General features: G+C 46.3%; 1 protein-coding gene across 3 annotated transcripts in view; it reads left to right on the top strand.

Annotated features, from left to right (window-relative positions):
• The window catches only part of RNF213 (ring finger protein 213), a 645,256-nt gene that overhangs the window by 494,798 nt on the left and 126,127 nt on the right, over nucleotides 1-24,331 (top strand). For all 3 annotated transcript variants that reach the window (XR_015056656.1, XM_085875806.1, XM_085875807.1), the window contains 7 exons: nucleotides 101-264; nucleotides 1,277-1,471; nucleotides 5,573-5,760; nucleotides 6,017-6,131; nucleotides 6,483-6,580; nucleotides 14,023-14,202; nucleotides 14,801-14,958. Coding sequence is in view for 2 of the 3 variants with exons in the window: in XM_085875806.1 (XP_085731932.1) it covers nucleotides 101-264; nucleotides 1,277-1,471; nucleotides 5,573-5,760; nucleotides 6,017-6,131; nucleotides 6,483-6,580; nucleotides 14,023-14,202; nucleotides 14,801-14,958 (1,098 nt within the window). In the remaining variant the exon portion in view is untranslated. The remainder of the gene's footprint in view (nucleotides 1-100; nucleotides 265-1,276; nucleotides 1,472-5,572; nucleotides 5,761-6,016; nucleotides 6,132-6,482; nucleotides 6,581-14,022; nucleotides 14,203-14,800; nucleotides 14,959-24,331) is intronic.

Below are 24,331 nucleotides of genomic sequence, written 5' to 3'. Positions count from 1 at the left end.
CTTCAAGGTCATTTACCTATTTGTGTAATCTGTATTTTTCAAATAAATGAGTGTCATACGAAGACCAAGGACCTGTCTTTCTACTTCTTTCGCCAAACAGTTGAGATTGAAATGCCAGCGGAAGAAGCTTTGTTGAAACAATTGCACTCTTCCCCACTTGCCAATCTCCTTTCTTCTGACCTTGGGTCACCTGAGCATCTGCAACTGTATTGCCATGACCTGGTGCGCATTCAAATGCAGCTGTCATCTTCAGAAGAACACGAGGTAAGAGATTCTTATTCGGAACTTGATGTTCTGGTACAATAATCTCCAAGCCATGAAAGCTGTACAATCAACTCTTGAAGCACAAATAATTTGAAGGAGTTGGAGAGGGATTGATGGCAGTGTGTGGAGAGGGAGGGAGTGAGGGTGTGTGGCGAGGGAGTGATGGCAGTGTGTCATGAGAAAGTGACGGGTGTGTAGAGGGTGATGGCGGTGTGTGGAGATGGAGTGATGGCGGTATATAGAGAGGGAGTGACAGCAGTAATTTTACATCCTTGTGTGTGCCTTCTGATAATTTGTTTTCACTGTTTGTGCATGTTGTGTTGCGCTATTTATGATCTCCGCCACTGAAGGTGAAGGAGGTTATGTTTTTACCCCTTTCTGTCTACCTGTCTCTCTGTTTGTTTGATTGTGTGCAGGATATCTCAAAAAGTTGAGGACGGATCCAGATGAAATTTTGTGGACAGGTTGGGTGTGTGACAAGAATGAACTGATTAGATTTTGGTGAAGATCCGGATCCAGTCTGGATACGAGAATTATTTATTTTTTAAAGTGATTCTTCACCGTTGAGATAGGGCCAAAAACGATGTAGTACTATACTGTATAGCATGATATTTAAAAAATTTATTGGGCCCGATATGTTCTCGTGGATCAGGCATTACATGGCGGAGGTATGCGCTCTACTGAGTGCCCTTCTAGTTTTTAGTAGCTTCTCTTCTTTCATGGCAAAAAAAAATTGCTGAAATTTTATGGAATGCTGATATATTATGTGATGACAGAGGTGGTGCATAATGAGTATCTCTTACATTGTGCCTTTTTGCTGGTAAATAAGAGAAAGAAAACAAACAAAAGTACATGATTTTGTTCTTTGTCCTTTAAAATAATGTTATTATAATTGTGTATTGTGTGAACGTAACGTTTATCAAGTAATTTAAAATTCTGTTAAAGTTTACAGCTGTCTTTTTACGCATGACAAAAACATTAATTTGCCTTGTTGTACAATGTCATTTTCAAGCTACTGAGCTCGGCTTTGCATCGGGCTGCCCATCAAAGTGGAGACCAGGTGTTGTCACTACCTTCGTTGCACATTGTTCTTTCTAAGCTGCGTCCACGTTTCCAAGTTTTCTCACAACTGGTGAAAGATTTTCCAGATGTTATGCCTCCACTGTTGCAGAAGCTTAGACTTGGAGAACAGCAACAACCTGGCCTGGTATGTTTGTGTGTGGTTGTGTGTGTTTTCCTAAACGTGGTGTAATTATTGGGAAGTTTAAAATGAGTGATTTGAATCTTGTTTTACAACCTAGTGTTTTGATTTGTAGTTGATTTGTCAAACGATGTAGATGCATGGTTTTAAGTACTTGTTTGTTCAACTGTCTTTTTCAATTATCCATTGATATGGTTTTGGGTTCAATTAACTCTTCATCCTCAGGCTCTTTCAGTTGTCGTCCCACTTTCCAGTCATGCACTTGCCTTCAATTCAGCAGTTTCATTCTCAGCAGAAGAAAAAGCTCGGAGGATGACCTATAAAGGATAAGGGCTTATATGAGTAGAAAAAAAAATCTGCTTTCCAATTATCTGTTTTGATGTATTGCAATGAAAATATCCCATTGGGGAGGGAAAAAGAACAGAAAACCAGAATTTCACAAACATATACTGTACATTAAATGTAATTATAGTATAAAGTGTTCATCACAAAAACAAATGAACTCTTCAGATCTGATCAGGATACATCCCACAGTCTTCCCCCTCCCCCTCCCCCTCCATGATCTTTTCACCTTTTTTTGTTTTCTCCATCAATTTTGAATGAGGAAAAGCAGCCCTTATGGTGCACAGATTTTCACTCCTTCAGGATATTTTTCATTGATTCATTGCATCTTACTCATCGAAGGTGAAAGTTTAAATTGGATATGATTCACACACGCATTGTATCTCACGAATGAGAACAACCTTTATTGTACTTGTACTTCCTTCCGACTGCCTGACATCCCTATCCAACGTGACATTTTAAGCATCAGAAAGGCTCTCACACCTATTAACTTAAATTGACAGCAAACTTATTGTTGCATTGGAGGCATCATTAACACAGTCACTCTGAGCCAGAGGTCTTATAAATGGCTCTAAGGATTCTGCAGCGATGGTTAAACTCTGTTCAAAATTATTAGGATTCCCCAAGGTTCATCCAAAATAGCCGAAACTGATGGTGTTCATGCGGGAAGGCAGAGAAATGGGAAAAAAATTCCTTTACAATTATAATAGTTTATTGAAGGTATATGGGAGGGGAGAGACGAGACACAAATAGATAATTAATTGGAACAGAACAGTCGCTCAAAGGACAAAGAGTAGGGAGGCACATGCACTTTTGTACAATGAAAGGAAATAAAGCATTAAAGCCTAATATAACCCCTTCATGGCATCGCCAATAAATAAGTAACGGATTCACATGAAACAATGGGGCAGGCAAGAACTTTTGGCTGGCTTGAAGCTGGCACGATTGTGATGTATAGGCTCGGAGTGAGCAGGATGGCAGGAGCTATCCTGCTCATGTTGGCATGGCCAAAGCTCAAAATCAACTCTTACTGGTTTCCAACTCTAACCGTCAACTCCAAAAACTCCAACACAAAACTGACGCATTATACACGATTATGGCCTTCGGAAACTTTGGGACTACCTTGATGTCTGGCAGGTCCCTATCATTAGTCTCCTGGAGCTGTGGGTGTGCCATCTTCCGGGCCGTCCCACCCCACGGGACGGCCACAATAAAATGTCTTGCACCCTCTTTCAAAGGCTCCGCAGCCAACCATGCCTCATAGCCTGTGGTGTGCTGGTCAAACAGTCCATGCTGTTTCCTCTTCAAGTGCAATTCGCTTTCTCGTTGCGCATTTGTGTCCAAGTCCTCACGATCCTCACTCGAAAACAGGAGGCTTTAAACAACAAATCAAATAATGGACCAAATACAGCATTGGAGCATCAGGAGACACCCAAATAGACAAAGATGGAGTCGTCAGGAAGAATCTGGATCGGATTCAGGTTTCAGCTGCTACTCCTCTATCCTCAAACCCATCCAGGCTCAGCCAGGTGAGCCTCACAAAAACGATTTGCAATATTCACCCCTCCGTAGACAAAGAAATATGAACAAAAGACAGGAGAGATGGAGGCCAAGAAGAAACCACACACACACACAAACACACACACACACACACACACACACACACACACACACACACACACACACACACACACACACACACACACACACACACACACATACACATACACATACACATACACATACACATACACACACACGCACACACGTCTATTATTATCCAGAAATACCTGACTACTTCTTACCTTACCACCATAAAATTTACACAGGAATCCATCAGCATAAAAATCAATACACAGTCCTTCTATTTATATCGATATACTGGTATTGGAATTATGAATAAACCGGTATACCGAAAATGGGATGAAAATAATAACCGGGATATCACCATCAAAGCAAGGCCGGCGTTGGCTTAGTGGTTAGGGTGGTGGCTTGGGATCCTAGGGTCCTGAGTTGAAGCCCCGTCAGCTGCTGAATTAACACCAGGTGGGGTTGACTCAGCCTGTCTTCCTTCCGAGGTCAGTGAAATGAGCACCAGTGTCCTGGTAATAGGGGCACTGCATCAGTATCACAGCCACACTCCTAACCAATGATGCAGCCAGCAGCCAAAAGGCTGTACACAATCGGTACCAACAAATCGAAGAACGGTGTTTCCGATCTTTGAATACTATACATGATTTAAAAAGCTTTGATGCACTCGGCAACACCGAGCTCAGTGGAACATAAAATGTCAAGATGTACCAGCAAGTAGGTACAGTTAGTTTTGACTATTAACCCTCAGCACTCGGGAATCGTACATGCAATCGCGTTTTTCTTTGCCCTCACAGTTGGTTTTAATGCAATTGCCAAGTGGTTATTTTATATGAATTGGGTGTGTTTTGGAAAGCTTGTGTCAATTACCGACACGGCGATCCACTATAGTCATACTGGTATGGCGATCTGCAATAGTCACACCGACACGGCGATCCACTATACACTTGTACGATAGTCATACCTGAATGGCGAATCATTTTTACTCCAAGTTGAAGTTGGAAGTAAAATAACCGTTCTCAACATGGGGAAAAAAGTCCCCTTGTGGGGATACTTTGAAAAATTACCGTGTGTCAATGATATGCTTGTCATGTATGAATGCGTAATGGACTATTGGACCATTACGTATTTTTTAAACCTGCATTAAAAAAAAAGTTTATTTAATTTTTATATCTGCTGGTATGAGCCCACTGGTATATCGATACCGGAAAAAAATGATTTCGACGGAGCTAACTATTTTTAATGATGTTCCCTTTCTGATAAACACCAATCGTGAAGATATATATATATATATATATATATATATATATATATATATATATATATATACACACACACACACACACACACACACACACACACACACACACACACACACACACACACACACACACACACACACACACACACACACACACACACATATACTGGATATTAAATTTTATTTCTTTATTGTAATTCTTTTGCACAACTTCCAATGCTATGGGAACTTGTTTACATGAAAACCAACCAAACTTAAAAGGTTGCAATGACATCTGTGGCAGCACCATTGGCTGTCCCACCCATGCTCATCGTCATACTCTGGATCCCATTTTGTCCCATGATATTGATCATCCGACTGGTATTGATTTTGAAATGCTGATTTTTCAGAACACTCAGTTATCACTTTTATCTTTCCTTTGCTGAAACCTTCACCTCCATTGAAGACTATTAAATACCGTTATGTTAATTGGTTCTTCCATGAATTTCTGACCAAAGCACACCTTACACCCCTGCAAGAACACGATGGTCAAACTATGGTAATCTCCTGGTGGTTCCTTGCATGAGATGAAGACTTTTGGAAATTTAGGATTCTTCAGCTTTACTCCTCAATTGTGAAACTCGCTGCCTTTTAAAAATCGCACAGCCTCAAAATTTACGGCTTTGAAATACGTCCGATAATCCCATCTTTTTGCAGTTGCTTTTTCTTCATTTTTACTTTCCTTACATCTTTCTTTGTAAAATGCTTTGTGATTTTACTTAAAACTATAAATTCGATAATAAGAAATTGAATCATAAATACGATATAAATATGATTCATTGATTGAAAATTGTACATACTTTTGGGGATGACATTCAATTGAAGGGTTTAGTGCAAACCCCAATGAAGACTGACTCAATGTGTGTTGAAAACAGTTGGATCTAGAAGCAGCTTCTGCGTGCCTCCATCTTCTCGATCTACAACAATACCAGACACAGCACCAGGGGTTTGCGACTTGGTGCCGTCAGGTTATCTCAATACAGCCAAGCATGGATGTTATTCTGGAAGGGCCGAGTGAATGCTTCCTGGATGACCCTACAAAAACACACTTGAGCAAGTTAAGGTAGCAAACACACCAATACCAAGCAACCTGAATCTTTGGTTGCAGCGATAGACAAGAAAATTAAGATTGTGGTAATTCTACCTTTTTGGACAGAGGAATTTTAATTTATAATATTTTTTTTCATTCTTTTCAACCTTGTTTTTCATAATGTTCCTCAATAATTTTTCTTCAGCTGGAGTTTTTGATTCATAAAACAATCTACATTTATATTTCAACCAGCTTAAAATATATTTAATTATTTTTTGCTTCTTATCAGGGTGCACTGGAAGCGTATTTTGGTGGTTCATCTGTTCCTGGAGCGGATGATAGAAGAGCATGAAAGTGCTGAGATCATAACCATTGTGAACAATTATGCTCTGTCTCTCTGGAAGGTAACATGGAGTGCCCCAATGACTATTTTAGTGGATCTTCACCCACATGGGTTAATCATTAAGTTAGTGGCTTAATATATAACTCGAGCAATCACATATATATGAGTGAATGTGCTCCAAGGAGAAAAAGATGTTGTACCAAAATACTTAACACCTCATCTTTAATTGCCTTGTTTAACACCTCATCTTTTGCATCTTCATTTTAATTTAATTGATGGTTCCAGTGCAGTGTTTGGTCTTTTATTTGATTTTTACTTCAGGTCACAAAATTTCTGTTCACCCCATTTAAAATTAATCATACAATGCACATGTGTTACAATGGATTGCACTCCCCATCCCCCATGCTCCAAGGTACTGGAGAAGTGCGATTTCTCTTCTTTACAAACACTCAAATGCATCATCAATGTGCTGCGCATGTGCAATGAAAGCTCGAGTACACTGCACTTCAGGTACTGTAAATCAGATATGTACATTATGTGATGATAACAACAGCAAGAATGCACAGTCATTAATTTCAAACTCTCCATTTAAATATTATTTAATCAGAGGGAGAACTAGTACTCTCAATGTCGGGATGGCACAGGAAAACATGTCGGTCCCACCCGCTACGTACAAACTGATTGTTCAGGCAGGGATCACTCTTTTTTTTTTGTATACACTGTGGAGGCTCGTATGAGAGCCAACGCACAGAAACACACAACAAGGGCAGCAGGAGACAAGAGGGGTGGGAGAGGGAAGGAAAAAAACAGTGGGGAGCAGAGACATGAGGAGATCTGTGGAAGGGAGAGGGATGGGCACGGGGTATCACAGGGTAAACAAGATGGACACTGCAGGGACTTTAGGTCCTTGCATGACAGGGACTTTCAGGAAGGAAAGCAGGGAATTTGAAGGAGGTGGGTTTGGGGTGGATTGGCAGTGGTAGAAAAGATTGTGGTATTCAATTGGGGGAAAATAAGAGATGGTGTTGAACAGCTGTTTTGAAGATCTGGAGGGAAGAATGCGATTGAAGAGACCATGGGAATTTGTTCCAAAGGTGGGGAAAAAGATGAATGAAAGCGTGAAGGTGATCAGTGATTCTTGATTTTGGTAATTTTACCAGAAGGGGGTTGCTGGCAGACCTTGAGCGCCCTGCGGAAATATGGAGGAGACGTATCTCAGACAGAGCAGGGGGGGGGGGGGAGGGGGAGGCCGGAGAGGAGACGGAAGAAGACAAAGACCACCGACCTGCCTGCGGTGAGAGAGTGAGCGACCCAAAGACTCAATCTCATCACGGGAGATACAATTGATCTTAAATGCCTTGGTTTCCACAGAGTGAAGCCGAGAAAGGTCAGAGGCGGAAGTTGGGAGCACCATCCCAGAGGCGAGAGCAGTACTCCATCAGGCTGCAGATGAAAGCTTTGTTCATGGTCAGGAGCTCAGGTGTGCCAAGGAAGGACTTTGCACAACGGAGGATGCCCAGTCCGTGACTCGCTTTGGAGCTTGGAAATGTGGCTTTCCCAGGAAAGATCATGGCAGATAATAAAACCCAGAAGCTTGAATGAAAGGACTTCTTCAAGACGATTGTTGAGTAAGTAGATGGTGGGGGGTTCCAGATGATCCTTTTGGAGAGACATAGTGTGAGATTTGTCAGGATTGAAAGACCTGTTCCACGTGTTTGACCAGCGTATGATTTCATCCAGATCTGCAGAGAGTGAAGAGGCTGCTGCTTGCCAATCTGAGGGATGACAGATGGTACGGCAGAGGGTGGAGTCATCAGCAAAGGGATAAAGAGGATTTTCCAGAGAGTCAGAGAGATCATTGATGAAAACCAGAAAAAGAACAGGGCCCATAACACTGCCTTGAGGAACTCCAGCATGGAAAGTAAGAGGGGATGAGAGACCTCTATTGAGGGGCCACACGTTGGCTGTGACAGGAAAGGAAGTCTGCGAGCCATAAGTTGAGATGGCCTTTGGATACCACAGGAAGAGAGTTTGGGGAGCAGGGCAAGGTGTCAGACCGTATCAAAAGCACGCGATATATCTCGAGAGATGGCTCTGATTTCATGTCTGCAATTGAGGATCTCCATCCAAATCAAGCCATTGGAGAAGAGGAAGTATTTAATGTCTGAAGCGATGATGGATTCCATAATCCTGCTGATGATGGGGAGAAGGCTGATTGGTCTGCAGTTGCAGGGATCTGTTTTTGCACCTTTTTTTATGCAGGGCAATAATGTTTGCTGATTTACAAGCAGATGGCAGATGACCTTGAGCAAATGAGAGGGTGAATTGAACAGAGAGTGAGCAAGAGCAGCATAGCAGGTTTTTAGGACACTTGGGCTGATGCCGTCTGGACTGGTTGCAAAATCTGAGTCGAGGTTTGACAGCAAGTTCTCCACCTTATCACGAGAAAAGGACACAGAGTCCAGGGACAGCTGGGTGTGATTGGGTAAGGTGGGTACAGAAAGCGATCAGTTTGGGACAGAAGATTTAGAAGCAAACACGGAGTTACGGCACTCAGCCTTTTCACGTGCCGTGTCAGCTGTGTGGCCATTTTAGGTATGGGAGGGGATGGTGGGGGAACGTACACAAGAAAGAGACATAACTGGATGCCAACAGGATTTGGAGGAGGGAGACAGGTTTGAGAATTCAGATTTGAGGTTCGAAAGATGTTGTTTTCTGGCTCTCCTGAGGGTAGAGACACTTGTTCTGAGGTTTGTGGAAGGAACTGAGATTACCTTCAGTTGGATTTGCCTTCCATGAGGTGAAGGCAAGTTGTCTCAGGACAACTGCCTCACCATAAGTTTCAGTTTACCATGGGCGGGAGGAAGGGGAGGACAACTCAAGACAAATTTTCAATGGTCAGTCCAATGGAGATCGGGGGAGTGCTCATCACACTCCACGTGTTTCGATTTACCTGCCGATCACTTGCCTCCAGGTTGAATGGTTTGCATTAGCAGGAACAATCATCTGGGTGGCAGACGGATGGTTGTTCTTTGTGGATTATGCGGTTTTACTGTGTGAGACGTAATCCGTGGCGATGCTCACCATAACAGTCAGGAGGTGCATCTGATGTTTAAATGATGAATGTGATCATTATCGGTATACCATACTGATTCGGGTAAATTAGCCCAAAATCCAGACGCGTGGTTCCCTTTGATGTTTAACAAATGTTGACCATGTAATCTTTGTCTGTTTGACATTTGCCGGGCCGAGGCCTCTGGATTAGAGGTGACGCTTTGGTGCCGGACTATGTCCAATGGAGATCGGGGGAGTGATGAGCACTCTCCTGATCTCCATTGACGCATTTTCTCGAAGTCTTTCCTCTGCAATGTTTATTTCACGGGCGATTCCACTTTGGAATGTCTCCAGGGTTGTTCTGCATGAAGCCGCAACTTTTTTGTGGATAAAGTCATTTTATTTCATTTAATTTTATTTCATCAACTGCTACGTGCGTGGTGAAGACGTTGTTTAAAGTCTTCTTCTTCTTCTTCTTCTTGCGTTTGGAAGCTGAGCTGCCAGGGTAGCTATCATTTCTTGGAAGCACGACTGTGTCGCTGATGCAGTGCCCCTCCACCAGTGCACACTGATACTCATTTTGCTGACCTTGGAAGGATGACAGGCTAAGTCAACCCCTTGGTGTATTAATTCAGCGGCCAACGGGGCTGGAACTCAGGACCCTAGGATCCCAAGCCGCCACCCGAACCACTCAGCCAACACCAGGCTGGGTTTTAAAGTTAAAGGGATTCTTTCTGGGATTCAGCGATAGCCTGGCAACCATTCCTTATCAACCACTCAATTTGAGTGCTTGCATGAGTGCTTAAGCCACTTGCCGAGTGCCCATTGTCAACAGCGGTGCCGCGCTACCTCGTTGAGTGAATCGTTCACTCTCTGCAGATGCTTTTGTCGCACCACGTCATTCAGAGCGAGGGGTTCGTGCTCCGTCACCCCGATCGAGTGGTTCGTGCTCCACCACCCGGAGCGAGTGGTCCGTGCTCCGTCACCCCGAGTGAGTGGTCCGTGCTCCGTCACCCCGAGCGAGTGGTCCGTGCTCCGTCACCCCGAGTGAGTGGTCCGTGCTCCGTCACCCCGAGCAAGTGGTTCGTGCTCCGTCACCCGGTGTGAGTGGTTCGTGCTCGGTCACCCCGAGTGAGGGGTTCTTGCTCCGTCACCCCGAGCGAGTGGTTCGTGCTCCGTCTCCCCGAGGGAGTGGTTCGTGCTCCGTCACCCTGTGTGAGTGGTTCGTGCTTGGTCACACGGAGTGAGTGGTTCTTGCTCCGTCACCCCGAGTGATTGCTTTGTGATCCGTCACCCCGACTGAGTGGTTTGTTTTCCGTCACCGCAAGCGAGTGGTCTGTGCTCAGTCACCCCGAGCAAGTGGTTCATGCTCCGTCACCCCAAGAGAGTGGTTCGTGCTCCATCACCCCGAGCGAGTGGTTCGTGCTTGGTCACCCCGAGCGAGTGGTTCGTGCTCCTTCGCTCCGAGCGATTGGTTCGTGCTCCCTCTCCCCGAGCGATTGGTTCATGCTCCCTCACCCTGAGCGAATGGCTCGTGCTCCATCACCCTGAGCGATTGGTTCGTGCTCCGTCACCCCGAGCGAGTGGTTCGTGCTCCCTCACCCCGATCGAGTGGTTCGTGCTCCACCACCCCGAGCGAGTGGTTCGTGCTCAGTCACCGCGAGCGAGTGGTTTGTGCTCAGTCACCGCGATCGAGTGGTTCGTGCTTCATCGCCCTTAGGGAGTGGTCCGTGCTCCGTCACCCCGAGCGAGTGGTCCGTGCTCCGTCACCCCGAGCGAGTGGTTCGTGCTCAGTCACCCCGAGCGAGTGGTTCGTGCTCCGTCACCCCGAGCGAGTGGTTCGTGCTCCGTCACCCCGAGCGAGTGGTTCGTGCTCAGTCACCCCGAGCGAGTGGTTCGTGCTCCGTCACCCCGAGCGAGTGGTTCGTGCTCCGTCACCCCGAGCGAGTGGTTCGTGCTCCGTCACCCCGAGCGAGTGGTTCGTGCTCAGTCACCCCGAGCGAGTGGTTCGTGCTCCGTCACCCCGAGCGAGTGGTTCGTGCTCCGTCACCCCGAGCGAGTGGTTCGTGCTCCGTCACCCCGAGCGAGTGGTTCGTGCTCCGTCACCCCGAGCGAGTGGTTCGTGCTCCGTCACCCCGAGCGAGTGGTTCATGCTCAGTCACCCCGAGCGAGTGGTTCGTGCACCGTCACCCCGAGGGAGTGGTTCGTGCTCCGTCACCCTGTGTGAGCGGTTCGTGCTTGGTCACGCGGAGTGAGTGGTTCTTGCTCCGTCACCCCGAGCAAGAACCACTCACTTCTCACAAGAACCACTGATTGCTTTGTGATCCGTCACCTCGACTGAGTGGTTTGTTCTCCGTCACCGCAAGCGAGTGGTCTGTGCTCAGTCACCCCGAGCAAGTGGTTCATGCTCCGTCACCCCAAGAGAGTGGTTCGTGCTCCGTCACCCCGAGCGAGTGGTTCGTGCTCCGTCACCCCGAGCGAGTGGTTCGTGCTTGGTCACCCCGAGCGAGTGGTTCGTGCTCCCTCACCCCGAGCGATTGGTTCGTGCTCCCTCACCCCGAGCGAATGGTTCGTGCTCCATCACCCTGAGCGATTGGTTCGTGCTCCGTCACCACAAGCGAGTGGTTCGTGCTCCCTCACCCCGATCGAGTGGTTCGTGCTCAGTCACCGCGAGTGAGTGGTTTGTGCTCAGTCACCGCGAGCGAGTGGTTCGTGCTTCATCGCCCTAAGGGAGTGGTCCGTGCTCCGTCACCCCGAGCGAGTGGTTCGTGCTCCGTCACCCCGAGCGAGTGGTTCGTGCTCAGTCACCCCGAGCGAGTGGTTCGTGCTCCGTCACCCCGAGCGAGTGGTTCGTGCTCCGTCACCCCGAGCGAGTGGTTCGTGCTCAGTCACCCCGAGCGAGTGGTTCGTGCTCCGTCACCCCAAGCGAGTGGTTCGTGCTCCGTCACCCCGAGCGAGTGTGTCGTGCTCCGTCACCCCGAGCTAGTGTTTCATGCTCCGTCACCCCGAGGCAGTTGTTCGTGCTCCGTCACCCCGAGCGAGTAGTTCGTGCTCCGTCATCCCGAGCGAGTGGTTCGTGCTCCTTCACCCTGAGCGAGTGTCCGTGCCCCGTCACCCCGAGCGAGTGGTTCGTGCTCTGTCACCCCGAGCGAGTGGTTCGTGCTCCGTCACCCCGAGCGAGTGGTTCGTGCTCCGTCACCCCGAGCGAGTGGTTCGTGCTCCGTCACCCCGAGCGAGTGGTTCGTGCTCCGTCACCCCGAGCGAGTGTCCATGCCCCGTCACCCCGAGCGAGTGGTTCGTGCTCCGTCACCCTGAGCGAGTGGTTCGTGCTCCGTCACCCTGAGCGAGTGGTTTGTGCTCCGTCACCCTGAGCGAGTGGTTCGTGCTCCGTCACCCTGAGCGAGTGGTTCGTGCTCCATCACCCTGAACCAGTGGTTCGTGCTCCGTCACCCTGAGCGGCTTGTAAAATAACACCCGATTTTGAGCCGTTTGCCGTATTAACGTGTTGTATACAGTAAGTACTGTAGTCGGTAATTACACTGACTCCAACCTGCCAATTCCTGAAGAATTGCTGATGATAGCCAAGCGTGTGTGTGTGTGTGTGTGTGTGTGTGTGTGTGTGTGTGTGTGTGTGTGTGTGTGTGTGTGTGTGTGTGTGTGTGTGTGTGTGTGTGTGTGTGTGTGTTCATAAAGCATTACATATTATTTCTGCTAACTCCCCTACCCCCACCTCTCCCTCTCTCTCGCTTTCTCTCGCTGTCTCTGTCTCTCACTGTCTCTGTTTCTCATTGTCACTGTTATTCTCTGCAGAATCATTTTGATGAGACGGTATGAATTGTACTTAATGCTCCACCGCACGCCTGCCTTCCCTTCCCCCACCCATCCTTGCTCCCTCTCCCTCCTCTCTCCTTTCCCCTTCACCTCTTCACTCTCCCAGCTCTCTCTCCCCCACCCCTCTCTTCCTCTTTCCCCCTCTTTTTCTCCCTCCCCCCTTTAGTATTACTGTCAGCGAAACAACGGGTGGTACTTGCTCGTACCTAATATGTAATTGGATATACTAGAAGCACCCACTCCCTACGGGAGCCGTCAAGGGGGTCATGTCTTTATATTTATGCCTATTTTACTCCAAGTGGTCCCAGGATTACACACCCCAAAAATGGTTGCGATCGGTTCAGCCATTTTTGTGGTACCTGGGAACAGACAGACGGTGAATTATAGTAAGATGTAAAGATGTAATTGCTGAAAATAATATAATATCACATCACAAGTTGGTTACGATGAATTCAAAAATGTAGGGAAGCCAAGAACTGGAGTTGTGTTCATTTCATTTTGTTGGAGTGGTGAAGAGATGTGGTGTGAGGGAGCAGGTGGTGGAGCCAAATTAATGTGTTATTGGGGTGGGGGAGGCAAATGAATGCATATTTTAGTGATATATCCCATTGCCTGCATCATGACAATAAAAAGAAAGCAGCTAGGTCTCCTTAACAATAAACTACAACTTGCAATGTTAAGGCTTTTGATTTTCAAATCATTAGGACAATGTCATTGAGTTACTCTACTTGTTTTGACTTTTCTGAATAAGACGAGCAACTTTGCAATCTATGTGTCAATGATAATAATGACGAGTCATCTTGCTTCAAATTTGCAAAGAATAACTTGCAGTTGGGATAATTCACCCTTGAGTGTAAAAAAAAAAAGCACCAACTATATTGTAACTGCCAGGTCGTGCAAGGCTTATTTGAGGCAATTGTTCCATTCGGTGATGCATAAGCCTTGCACAACCAAACACCTGCTACAGTTGGTATTTTACACATTTTAACCAATTATCCAATGTAATTAAATTCTGTGTTTCTCCGAGTTCATCGAGGTCACCTGTGGTGGTCATGCTGTGTGTGCAGTGGTGGAGTAAAGCAGTGCAGGTTGTGCCAAAGAGCCATCATGAATCCAGTCGCTCTTCCCTGCAAGCACGTTTTCTGCAAGAAGTGCCTTATTTATTGGACGGAGACAGATTCTACTTGTCAGGAATGCGGTGCAAGGATTCCAAAGGAATTCGAGTTCATTGTCACCTCAAATATCCAGTGAGCTAATCTATACTATAAGAGAAGTGTGTGCGTGCATGCGTGCTTTTTGCCATTTTTCTCAGAGATGCCTGAACGGATCTCCGTCAAACTTTCAGAGGTTCATCAGTGAGTGATTTTGACAAAAAAAAACCTGAAAATTTTTGAAGGAAAAAAATGTGTATTTTGTTGGATTTAAAAAAAAAAAATTTTAATCACTCTGTCGTGCCTAAACCTTTGTAACTACGTGAAAGGTAATGTGTTATCTCGCCCCCCCCACCCCTCTCTCCCTTTTTTTCCCTCCCCCCTTTAGTATTACCATCAGCGAAACAATGGGATATTAAATGATCTCCTTGAGATATTAAATGATCTCCGACCCCATTCCTGAGTGGGTGTAGGGAAGTGTTTTCAGCCCCAACAAAAAAAAATTGGGGAAAAAAACAAAATTTGATTTCTTCAAAATTCCAACAGCATTAGAACAGCACCAGGCTATGCTGGGTACCCTTGCAAGTGTTTTATAATGCTCTGAGTGCTGCACATAATGTCTCAAAGCAGATCTATCACATTATTTCATATTAAAGCATTCCACTGACTCAACAATCCTCTGATGTCATTCCAGAGTGGTGGTTGAGAAGCATGACCATTTCCGCAAGCTTCTGAGCAGCTTCTTCTTGGATGTTGTGTCCCGGTTCTGCTTTGGTGGGGAAGTTCCTCCATCCAAAGATGTGATTCATAAAATTCTCTCCTTGGTTTTCAACTCAGCAGACCATGATTCACGTAAGCTCAGATTTGTGACAAGAACACCTTCACCTCTTATTTTTATACAATATTTTCACTGCTTATACACACCAAAAATATACAGGTCAGGTCTCAGGTCAGGGATGGGAGTTTGCACCGGAGCAGCACGTCGCTGCGTCCACTTACCACCGGTACTCTAGGAGTCTCCGTCTCGCCATCCCCCAGGCAGATGCCTGCCCATCCCCATCTCCTTGAGATGCTGATCAAGCTGCTGCAAGCACGAGGCACATGGTCGGCCCATTGGCCTCCTCCACTCACGAGGCTCCCTCACTGAGAAAATATGGTGAGCAGGATCAGCATCAGGAAAATGAGCCACATTTCCATTCAGCTGCAACTGGTGCTCATGGACTATACAGGTTACAAATCTCATTTGAGCTTCTCTCAGCAACTGCTCATTGGGCACAAAGTCTGACCAGCGATAGCCAAGGCTTCTCCGAAGAGACCTGGTACCAAAATAATTAAGTCTCCGTCTCAGATCCCTGGTCAGAGTCAAAGTTTCACATACGTAGAGCAAGACTGGAAGCACCAAGGACCTGAACACTCAGACTTCGTGCTCCTGCACAGCTACCGACAGTGTCACACCCCATGATCCAGTGAATCCATGACTCCCCAGGCCCGACCCAGGCATCTTTTGACCTCTGGCTCACAACCAGCAGAGACATGAATATCATTGCCAAGGTAAGTCAATCTCTCCGTGACCTCAACATCCTCACCACAAACAGGTACAGACAAGATAGCAGCATCCAAGATGTCATTGAATGACTGGACCTTATCTTGACCCAGGAAACGCGTAATCCCAGCGGCTCTGACTCCTCATTCAGCACCTCGAGTGCCTCCAAAAGCATATCCAGAGTCTCTGCAAAGATGACTGCATCATCTGCAAAATCAATGTGAGAGATCTTGACATTCCCAAACGATGCACCGCAGCTTTATCTCTCTGACATCCTCCCCAGAATCCAGTCCATACAAGTGCTGAAAAGTGTGGGGCCAGTACACACCCCTGAAGAACTCCAGTAACAACTGGAAATATGTCAGAGATGGTATCACCACATCTCACAGCACTCTCAGTACCAGAGTAGAGTTCAGACATCTGATTGATCAGTTTTGGTGACATCCCACGAAGACCAAGAATCCTACAGAGGGCATCCCGATTCACTGAATTGAATGCTTTGCAAAGATAAACATAAGCTGCAAGCAGCCCCTGCTGAAACTCGTCTCCGTTCCGTGAGGACCCGAAGAGCAAAGATACGGTCAATCGGTGACCTCTTTGGTGTAAAGCCTGACTGCTCTTGGTGCTGGTGCTCAAGCAGATGGTGGCGAACCATATCAAGAATTATCCGAGTAAAGACTTTGCCCGTCACTGAGAGCAGCATCACCCCTTAGTAGTTGTTGCAGTCCTGACAATCACCCTTACCTTTCCAGAAAGGGATAACAAGGCCCCTCTTTCAGTTAGTTGGGATGATGCCTGCGTTGCAGGCAGAGCACAGCATTGCATGCAACGTTATGAGTACAGCATTTCCACCAGCCTTGAGAAGTTCAGCATGGATGCCACAAATTCCAGGAGCTTAACCCCATTTCAACCGGTTCACCGCAGCCTATTTTTCCACAAGTAATGGTGGATCACCATTGAATAAAGGGTCATCAATTGGGATTGTAACACCCCTGACATCCACCTCAACAACTGGTGGATCAGCCTGGTACAGCCACTCAAAGTAACCGGCCCAGCGTGTCTTCACTTTTTTTTTTTTTTGTATACCTTGGTCGAGGCTCGTATGAGAGCTAACACACAACTCACAGCAAGGAGGCATGAGACAAGAGGGGCGGGAGTGGAAGGGACAAAACAGTGGGGAACACACATTCGGTGAACTGTGGAAGGGAGAGGGATGGGGATGGGACGGGGAACATGGCGAAGAGAAGATGGACATTACAGGGACTTTCAGGAAGGAAAGCAGGGGAATTGAAGGAAGTGGGCTTGGGTGGATTATCGGGGGTAGAAAAGATCGAGGATTTGGATGGGGGAAGATAAGAGGTGGTGGTGAACAGCTGTTTTGAAAGCCTGGAGGGAAGAATGGGAAAGAATAGAGTGGGGAAGTTTATTCCAAAGGCGGAAAAAAAGAGGAATGAAAGAGTGAAGATGAGCAGTGATTCGTGATTTTGGTAGTTTTACCAGAAGGGGGTTGTTGGCGGACCTTGAGCGCCCTGTGGAAATGTGGTGGGGACAAATCGCAGAGAGAGCAGGGGGGGCAAGGCTGGAGAGGAGTCGGTAGAAGACAGAAAGACCACCGACCAACCTGCGGTGATTGAGTGAGAGGCCCAAAGACTCAGCTTCATTGCGGGAGATGCCGATGATCTTAAATGCCCTGGTTTCGACAGCGTGAAGCCGAGAAAGGTGGGAGGCAGGAGCACCAGCCCAGAGTGGAGAGCAGTACTCCATCAGGCTACGGACAAATGCTTTGTAAGTGGTCAGGAGCTCAAGAGGGCCGAGGAAGGACTTTACACGACGGAGGATTCCCAGTCGGCGACTGGCTTTTGAGGCGAGGTTGGAAATGTGACTTTCCCAGGAAAGGTCATGGCAGATAGTGAGACCCAGAAGCTTGAAAGAAAAGACTTCTTCCAGAGGATTGTTGAGAAAGTGGATGGGGGGGGGGGGTTTCGAAACGGTCCTTTCGAAGAGACATAGTGAGAGTGTGAGATTTGTCTAGACTGAAAGACACGTTCCACGTGATGGACCAGTTTGTGATTTTATCCAGATCTGCAGTGAGCGAAGAAGCTGCTGCTTGCCGGTCTGAGGGATGACAGATGGTACGGCAGAGGGTGGAGTCGTCGGCAAAGAGAAATAGAGGATTTTCCAGAGAGTCCGAGAGATCATTGATGAAAACCAGAAAAAGAACAGGGCCCAGAACGCTACCTTGAGGAACTCCAGCCTGCACAGGAAGAGGGGATGAAAGAACTCCATTTAGGGCCACACGTTGACTGCGACAGGAGAGGAAGTCTGCAAGCCATGAGTGGAGATGGCCTTGAATACCATGGGAAGAGAGTTTGGTGAGTAGTGCAGGGTGCCAGACTGTGTCAAAAGCACATGATATGTCCAGGGATATGGCTCTGATTTCCTGTCTGGCATTGAGGACCTCCATCCATTGATGGGAGAGCAGAAGCAGCATATCCAGGGTAGAGTGACCTGGTCTGAAGCCAAATTGATGATTGGAAATCAAGCCATTGGAGAAGAGGAAGGATTTCATGTCTGAAGCGATGATGGATTCCATAACCTTGCTGATGATTGGGAGAAGGCTGATTGGTCTGTAGTTAGAGGGATCTGTTTTTGCAGCTTTTTTATGCAGGGCAGTGATGTTAGCAGATTTCCAAGCAGATGGCAGATGACCTTGGGCAAATGAGAGGGTGAATAGAACAGAGAGAGGGTGAGCAAGAGCAGAAGAGCAGGCTTTGAGGACACGTGGGCTGATGCCGTCTGGACCAGTTGCAGAATCTGACTCGAGGTTTGAAAGCAAGCTCTCCACCTTGTCAGGAGAAAAGGATACAGAGTCCAGGGACAGTTGGGTGCGACTGGGTAAAGTGGGTAGAGATAGTGATGGGTTTAGGACACAAGATTTAGCTGCAAACACCGAGTTTAGACATTCAGCTTTATCACGTGTGGAATCAGCAGTGCGGCCATTTGAGGTAAGGGAGGGGATGGAGGGGGAACATACACCAGAAACAGATTTGATTAAACGCCACCAGGATTTTGAGGAGGGAGAGAGGTTTGAGAGTTCAGACTTGAGATGAGAAAGATGTTGTTTTCTGGCTCTCCTGAGGGTAGATACACACTTGTTCCGAGCTTTGTGGAAGGAACTGAGATTGCCCTCAGTTGGGTTTGCTTTCCATGAGGCGAAGGCAAGTTGTTTCAGGACAGCTGCCTCGCCACAAGCTTCAGTAAACCAAGGGCGGGAGGAAGGGTAGGACAACTGAACACGAGAGGGGATAAATCTGTGCATGAGGGAGAGCAAGTTTCTTTGAAAGAATTCCCAGGATGAGTTGATGTTTGAGAAAGTAAGTTGATGTTTGAGATGTTTGAGAAAGAAAGAAAGATGTTTGAGAAACAGCTCAGCTCTGCCATTAAACCTGGCCCTGCGACTCGCGTCAATGGTATCCAGTAATCCTTGAGAGACAAAATTATTCTTCACCCTTCTGTAAGTTCCAAGACATCTACTGGCAACATCAAGGATGGTGATCTTGAAGGCACTCCACCACCCTTCCGGATTCCCCAAAGCACCCAGACCCCCAAAATCAACACTCAGCCTGTTTGCAAACTTCTCAGCTACCCTCTCCTCCTTGAGTTTGCCAACATCCAACATTGGCTGGGATTGTACCATTCTCCTGGATTTATGTTGCAAACTCAGAGTTGCTTCCACAAGCCTGTGTCGTTATTGAAGAACTGAACACTCCGGTTAAACCTGCAGTTATGGATCGTCCTCAAGCGACCACCAACGAGCACATGGTCACTCACTTTTGCCACACCACCAGCATTGGAATACCAAGTCCAGCGATGAGCTTGTGGGCGCTGAAACCATGAAATAGCCACCCAAAGTCCATGACTTCTTGCAAAGTCAAGGAACTTAGTGCTATTCTGGTTAACAGTTCCAGACCCATTGGGACCAAGACATGTCTCATAACCTTCCCTATCAGTTCCAGTCGATGCATTGAAATCCCCCTCGATGAGAAGAGTATCTCGCCTGTGGCACTGATCAACCTCAGACTCGAGCGTGGCATAGAATGAATCCTTCATGGTGAGATCACTCACCTCATGGATGACCAGTGTTACCTCAATTATCATTGGAGTCAGCTTATTGGACACAGCTCCAGCAACTCCTTTTGTGGTAACCATCAGAGCTACAAGACCAATTGGAGGTGTAACCACCCGCTATGATCTCGCCAAGATATGGTCTCTGATCCTCAGAGAGTGCTGCAATACCGATGTACAAACGCTTGAACTCAGATGATGACAGAGACAGCTGATCATCCTCTCTTTGGAAAGGGCATTCCAGGCACCCACTCAAATGGACCACCTCAGGTTAACCCAAGAAGACTGCCGTTTGGTGGAAGACACCTGAGCACCACCCTGATGCACACTTCTGCAATCTGACCCAAGAAGTTTACTCCATGGTTATCCTCCTGTCATCAAAGAGTGAGGGTCCCGACAGCTTTGCCCCATTCCCGTCATCCGGTGAGCTGCCCTGTGAAGGACAGCTACACAGGAGGTCCTCTCACAGAGTGGGTTTTCTTCTCTTCTCTGCGTTTTTCTTGTGTTTTGCGGAGTGAAGGGTTTTACACTGGCCGGAGTGCAAAACCTACCACCAACCTCCTCATAAACAGTAACGCAACTGCAGGAGGACGTCTGCAGATACATTTGGGCACTAGATATGGATGGTCGTTGGCTCAAAAGGAGCTCCTCCACCCTTTAACAGGTTTTGTTTTTATTCCTGCTGGGTGTCCATATCTTCACCCTCCTTACCAGGAAACCTGGTGGGGGAGATGGTTTAGTTGCTGACAACCCGGCCATGAAACAGGTTGGTACAAGTTTACATGGTACCTGCAGCAAGTCACAGATCTAATCTGGCCTGACCTGACAAGGGTCATAGACTTGATATGGTACACCTCGACTTGATATTTACCTCTTAACTTGCACGTGAATTATGTTCCTCTCAATGTAAAACTTTGTTCGATTTTACGAGTTGTCTTAAGAGATTTTGGAGAACGCTGTACTACCCGCTTTGCAATGCTATGGTGATCACCCCTTATGTCCACAAGCATGGCAACACATTGTGCCATGTGACTTTGTGTTCGGAATTGATTTGAGGGCAACAACATTGAGAATATGCATTGACCATGCCCAGAGCCCCGACTAGAAGCATTGGCGATAGGAAGGTACGTGGACATTGGCAGGACTGGCAGACATGGCTGATGAGACTGAGTAGTTCAAAACACTGAACCTTTCTCACAGCAGACCATAGAAATCGACAGGTGGCATTTGCTTGATGATCCTTCCATAGTGACAGGGAAAGATTATGAGAGTTCCACGACTGAAAGATATGTTGCATTTGTCAGCCCAGATCAGCAGAAAACGATGCAGATACTGTTTGTCTGCCTGTCATTGGGACAATATTGAGTCATCTGCAGAAAGGAAGAGAGAGTGTTGCAGGGCACCAGAGTAGTTCTTTATGTACTGTAGATAAGGAGCCAGATGGACCCAAAACATTACTTTGGGGCACTTTTGTTAGCCTCCAGCCTTCACAGAGAGAGGAGAGGTTTGCTGTGAAAATAATGAAATAAACATTTATAAATAGGTTCCAAGTTGCATCCATTAAAGCATCCCCCTTATGAGAAAGAGAACATGTAGTTGTAGCTGTCATTGAGGTAAGGAATACACTCTGTAATTTGTAATTGCCTTCCCAGTGTGTTCAAGTCAGGATTTAAACCTGAAATCACCAGATTCTACTACAGAATTTGATCATTAAGCCAACCCACCACCATGAATATTTCTTTACTGTCCAGGTACTTTTGGTAATTGCAATGTACCGGACTTCCACTGAGCATAGTTAAAATTATTTGAATACACTGTCAGACCCCGCTATTCATGGGGGGACTTGTTCCTGAAAAATGCCACATTGTCGGGGGCATTGTTTTTCTTTCTTTCTTTCTTTCTTTCTTTCTTTCTTTCTTTCTTTCTTTCCTTCTTTCTTCTTTTTATTCATTTTTATTTTTAATAGCTCACCTGTACTTTAGTTAGGTAAGCTTATGCAATCGAGCAGTGTCCGTAGGTGAGAGAGTTCGTTCGTCAGTTCGTCAGTCATTCAGTCCGTAAACACTTCAGTCATTATCGCTTGAACCAAACACATGGTTTTGATGAAACTTGGCCACAAGCTTCATTACTGATGTCTAACAAAATGATGGTATATTGACCACATCAAAATCTATGCTCATGAAGGGAGTCTATTTGGGGGGGGGGGTTACCCCTCCCACCCCAAAATAGACATTTGGTCTCTTCTCCGAAACTACACCCACAGCTTTGATGAAACTTGACCTACAACCTTCATCACCCGTAATGTACCAAAGTATATTAATCGCATCAAAATCTGCACTCATTCAGGGGGTGTAGTGGGGGGGGAGGGGGCATTGATCGTCCCAAACTTCCAAAACAGGTATTTCCTCTCATCTCTCCGAAACTACACAAACAATTTTGATGAAAGTTGACCACAACTGTCATCACCCATGATGTACCAAAGTGTATCGACTGAATAAAAATCTGTGCTCATTAAATGGGTCTACGGAGGGGTGATTTGACCCCCCCCCCTCCCCCAACATAGGTATTTGCTCTCTGCTCCGAAATTTCACAAACAATTTTGATGAAAGTTGACTGCAACCTTCAGCATCCATGACATACCAAAGTGTATCGACTGCATCAAAATCTGCACTCATTAAGGGGGTCTAAGGTGGGGGTTTGACCCCCCAAAATAGGTATTTGCTCTCTTCTCCGAAACTACACACGCAAAGTTTATCAACCGCATCAAAATCTGCACTCATTAAAGAGCCCTCCTAAAGAGCCCTCCTGAGGGTTTTGACCCCCCCCCCCCAAAGTTGGTATTTGCTCTCTAGTCCGAAACTACGCACATGATTTCGATGAAACTTGACCACTACCTTCATCAGCCATGATGTACCAAAGTATGTCGACCACATCAAAATCTGCGCTTATTAAAGGGGTCTACGGGGAGGGTTGGTTTGACCCTCCCCCCCCCCCTCTTCTCCTCCCGAAAAAAAAAAAGAAGGTATTTGCCGTCTTCTCCAAAATTACATACACGATTTTGATGAAAACTTGACCACAACCTTCATCAACCATGATGTACCAAAGTTTGTTCACGGCATAAAAAAAAAATCTGGGTCAAAGGGGGTCTAAGGGGGTGGGGTTTGTGTGACTGTTGCTCCTGATCTAGGTGAGTTATCTTCAGGAAGCGCAGTCCTATTTTTAGCTCACCTGTTAGAAGAACAGAGGGCAAAAGCGATACCCCCGGCGTGAGCGTCAGCATCAGCTTGAGCATGAAAATGTTAAAGTTTTTGGTGCAAGTTATTTCCTTTCTAATGTTTTTATCTACCACACTATTTTTTACTGATTACAACATACAAATACATATATTGCTTTAAAATTATTTGGATCAGACTTCACTGCAATGCTTTATAAAAAATATTATTAGACTAGTCTTTTAATAACGATAAATGTATAAACAGGCAAGCATTGGGTGGCTTTGACATCAACTCCCTGGTTATTTTTAACATGATCTAAGCTCGTGGAAGAGCTATTACACACAAGAAATCAGGACTCAACATAGCAAAAGGAAAAGGGAAACATCAACAGCAGGGTGTAGGGAAAAAATAGATGATGATGAACAAACAAGGGATGCAGGTAATGATGTGGTGTAAGGGAGAATGTAAAGGGTGAATCATATGGATACATGAGCAAACTTGTGTTTGATTAGTTTATTTTGTGAAGGTCTGAGGAGAGGGAAGAAGCTGCTGCCTGTCTGTCAGAAGGATGACAGATGTCATGGCAGAGAGTGGCGTCATCAGCAAAGAGTTAGAGTTTTTTTTCTGGAGTCAGTGAGATCGTTGATGAAAATTAGGAATAAAATGGGGGCTGAGAACGCTGCCTCAGGGTACTCCAGCATTGACAGGGAGAGGAGATGAAAGGGTTCCATTGCGAGCCACACGTTGACTCTGAGAGGGGAGGAAGACAGTAATCCATGAGTGGAGTTTGCCTTGGATTCAATAGGCAGACAGTTCGGAGAGCAAGGCAGGATGCCAGACTGTATCAAAAGCTCACGATGTGTCCAGAGAGACGGCCCTGATCTCATATCTGATATCGCGGACCTCGACTGTTGTTGGGAGAGTAGAAGCAGCATGTCCAAGGTAGAGTGACCAGTTCTGATTATGAATTGATGATCTGAGAGGAGGCTGTTGGAGAAATGGAATGATTTTATGTTAACTGTGATGATGGATTCCATGACCTTGCTGATGATTCGAAGTTCAGTAATATAAATGGTCTGTCGTTAAGGGGATAGAATTTTGCACCTTTTTATGTTATGCTGTGATGTTGGCTGATTTCCAATTTCCCAGGTGGATATAGAGACCTGTCCTGAATTTTTTTTTTTTAATGTGAACACACAAAGCGCGAATGTGTAAGCATTAAGCAGGTCACACATTATGACTCGGGAATAGAGAATCCACGGATAGCGAATCCGTGAAAAGTGGGGTCCGACAGTGCTGTACTGCATAATATTGAGGGTGGGTATGTTTTACAATTACAAAA

Source organism: Eptatretus burgeri, chromosome 3 (assembly GCF_056783735.1).
Source record: "Eptatretus burgeri isolate ZD-2024b chromosome 3, Ebu_testis_v1, whole genome shotgun sequence".
Lineage (NCBI taxonomy): Eukaryota > Metazoa > Chordata > Myxini > Myxiniformes > Myxinidae > Eptatretus > Eptatretus burgeri.
The sequence above is the reverse complement of the archived record's forward strand: the minus strand, read 5'-3'. Positions and strand labels throughout refer to the sequence as shown.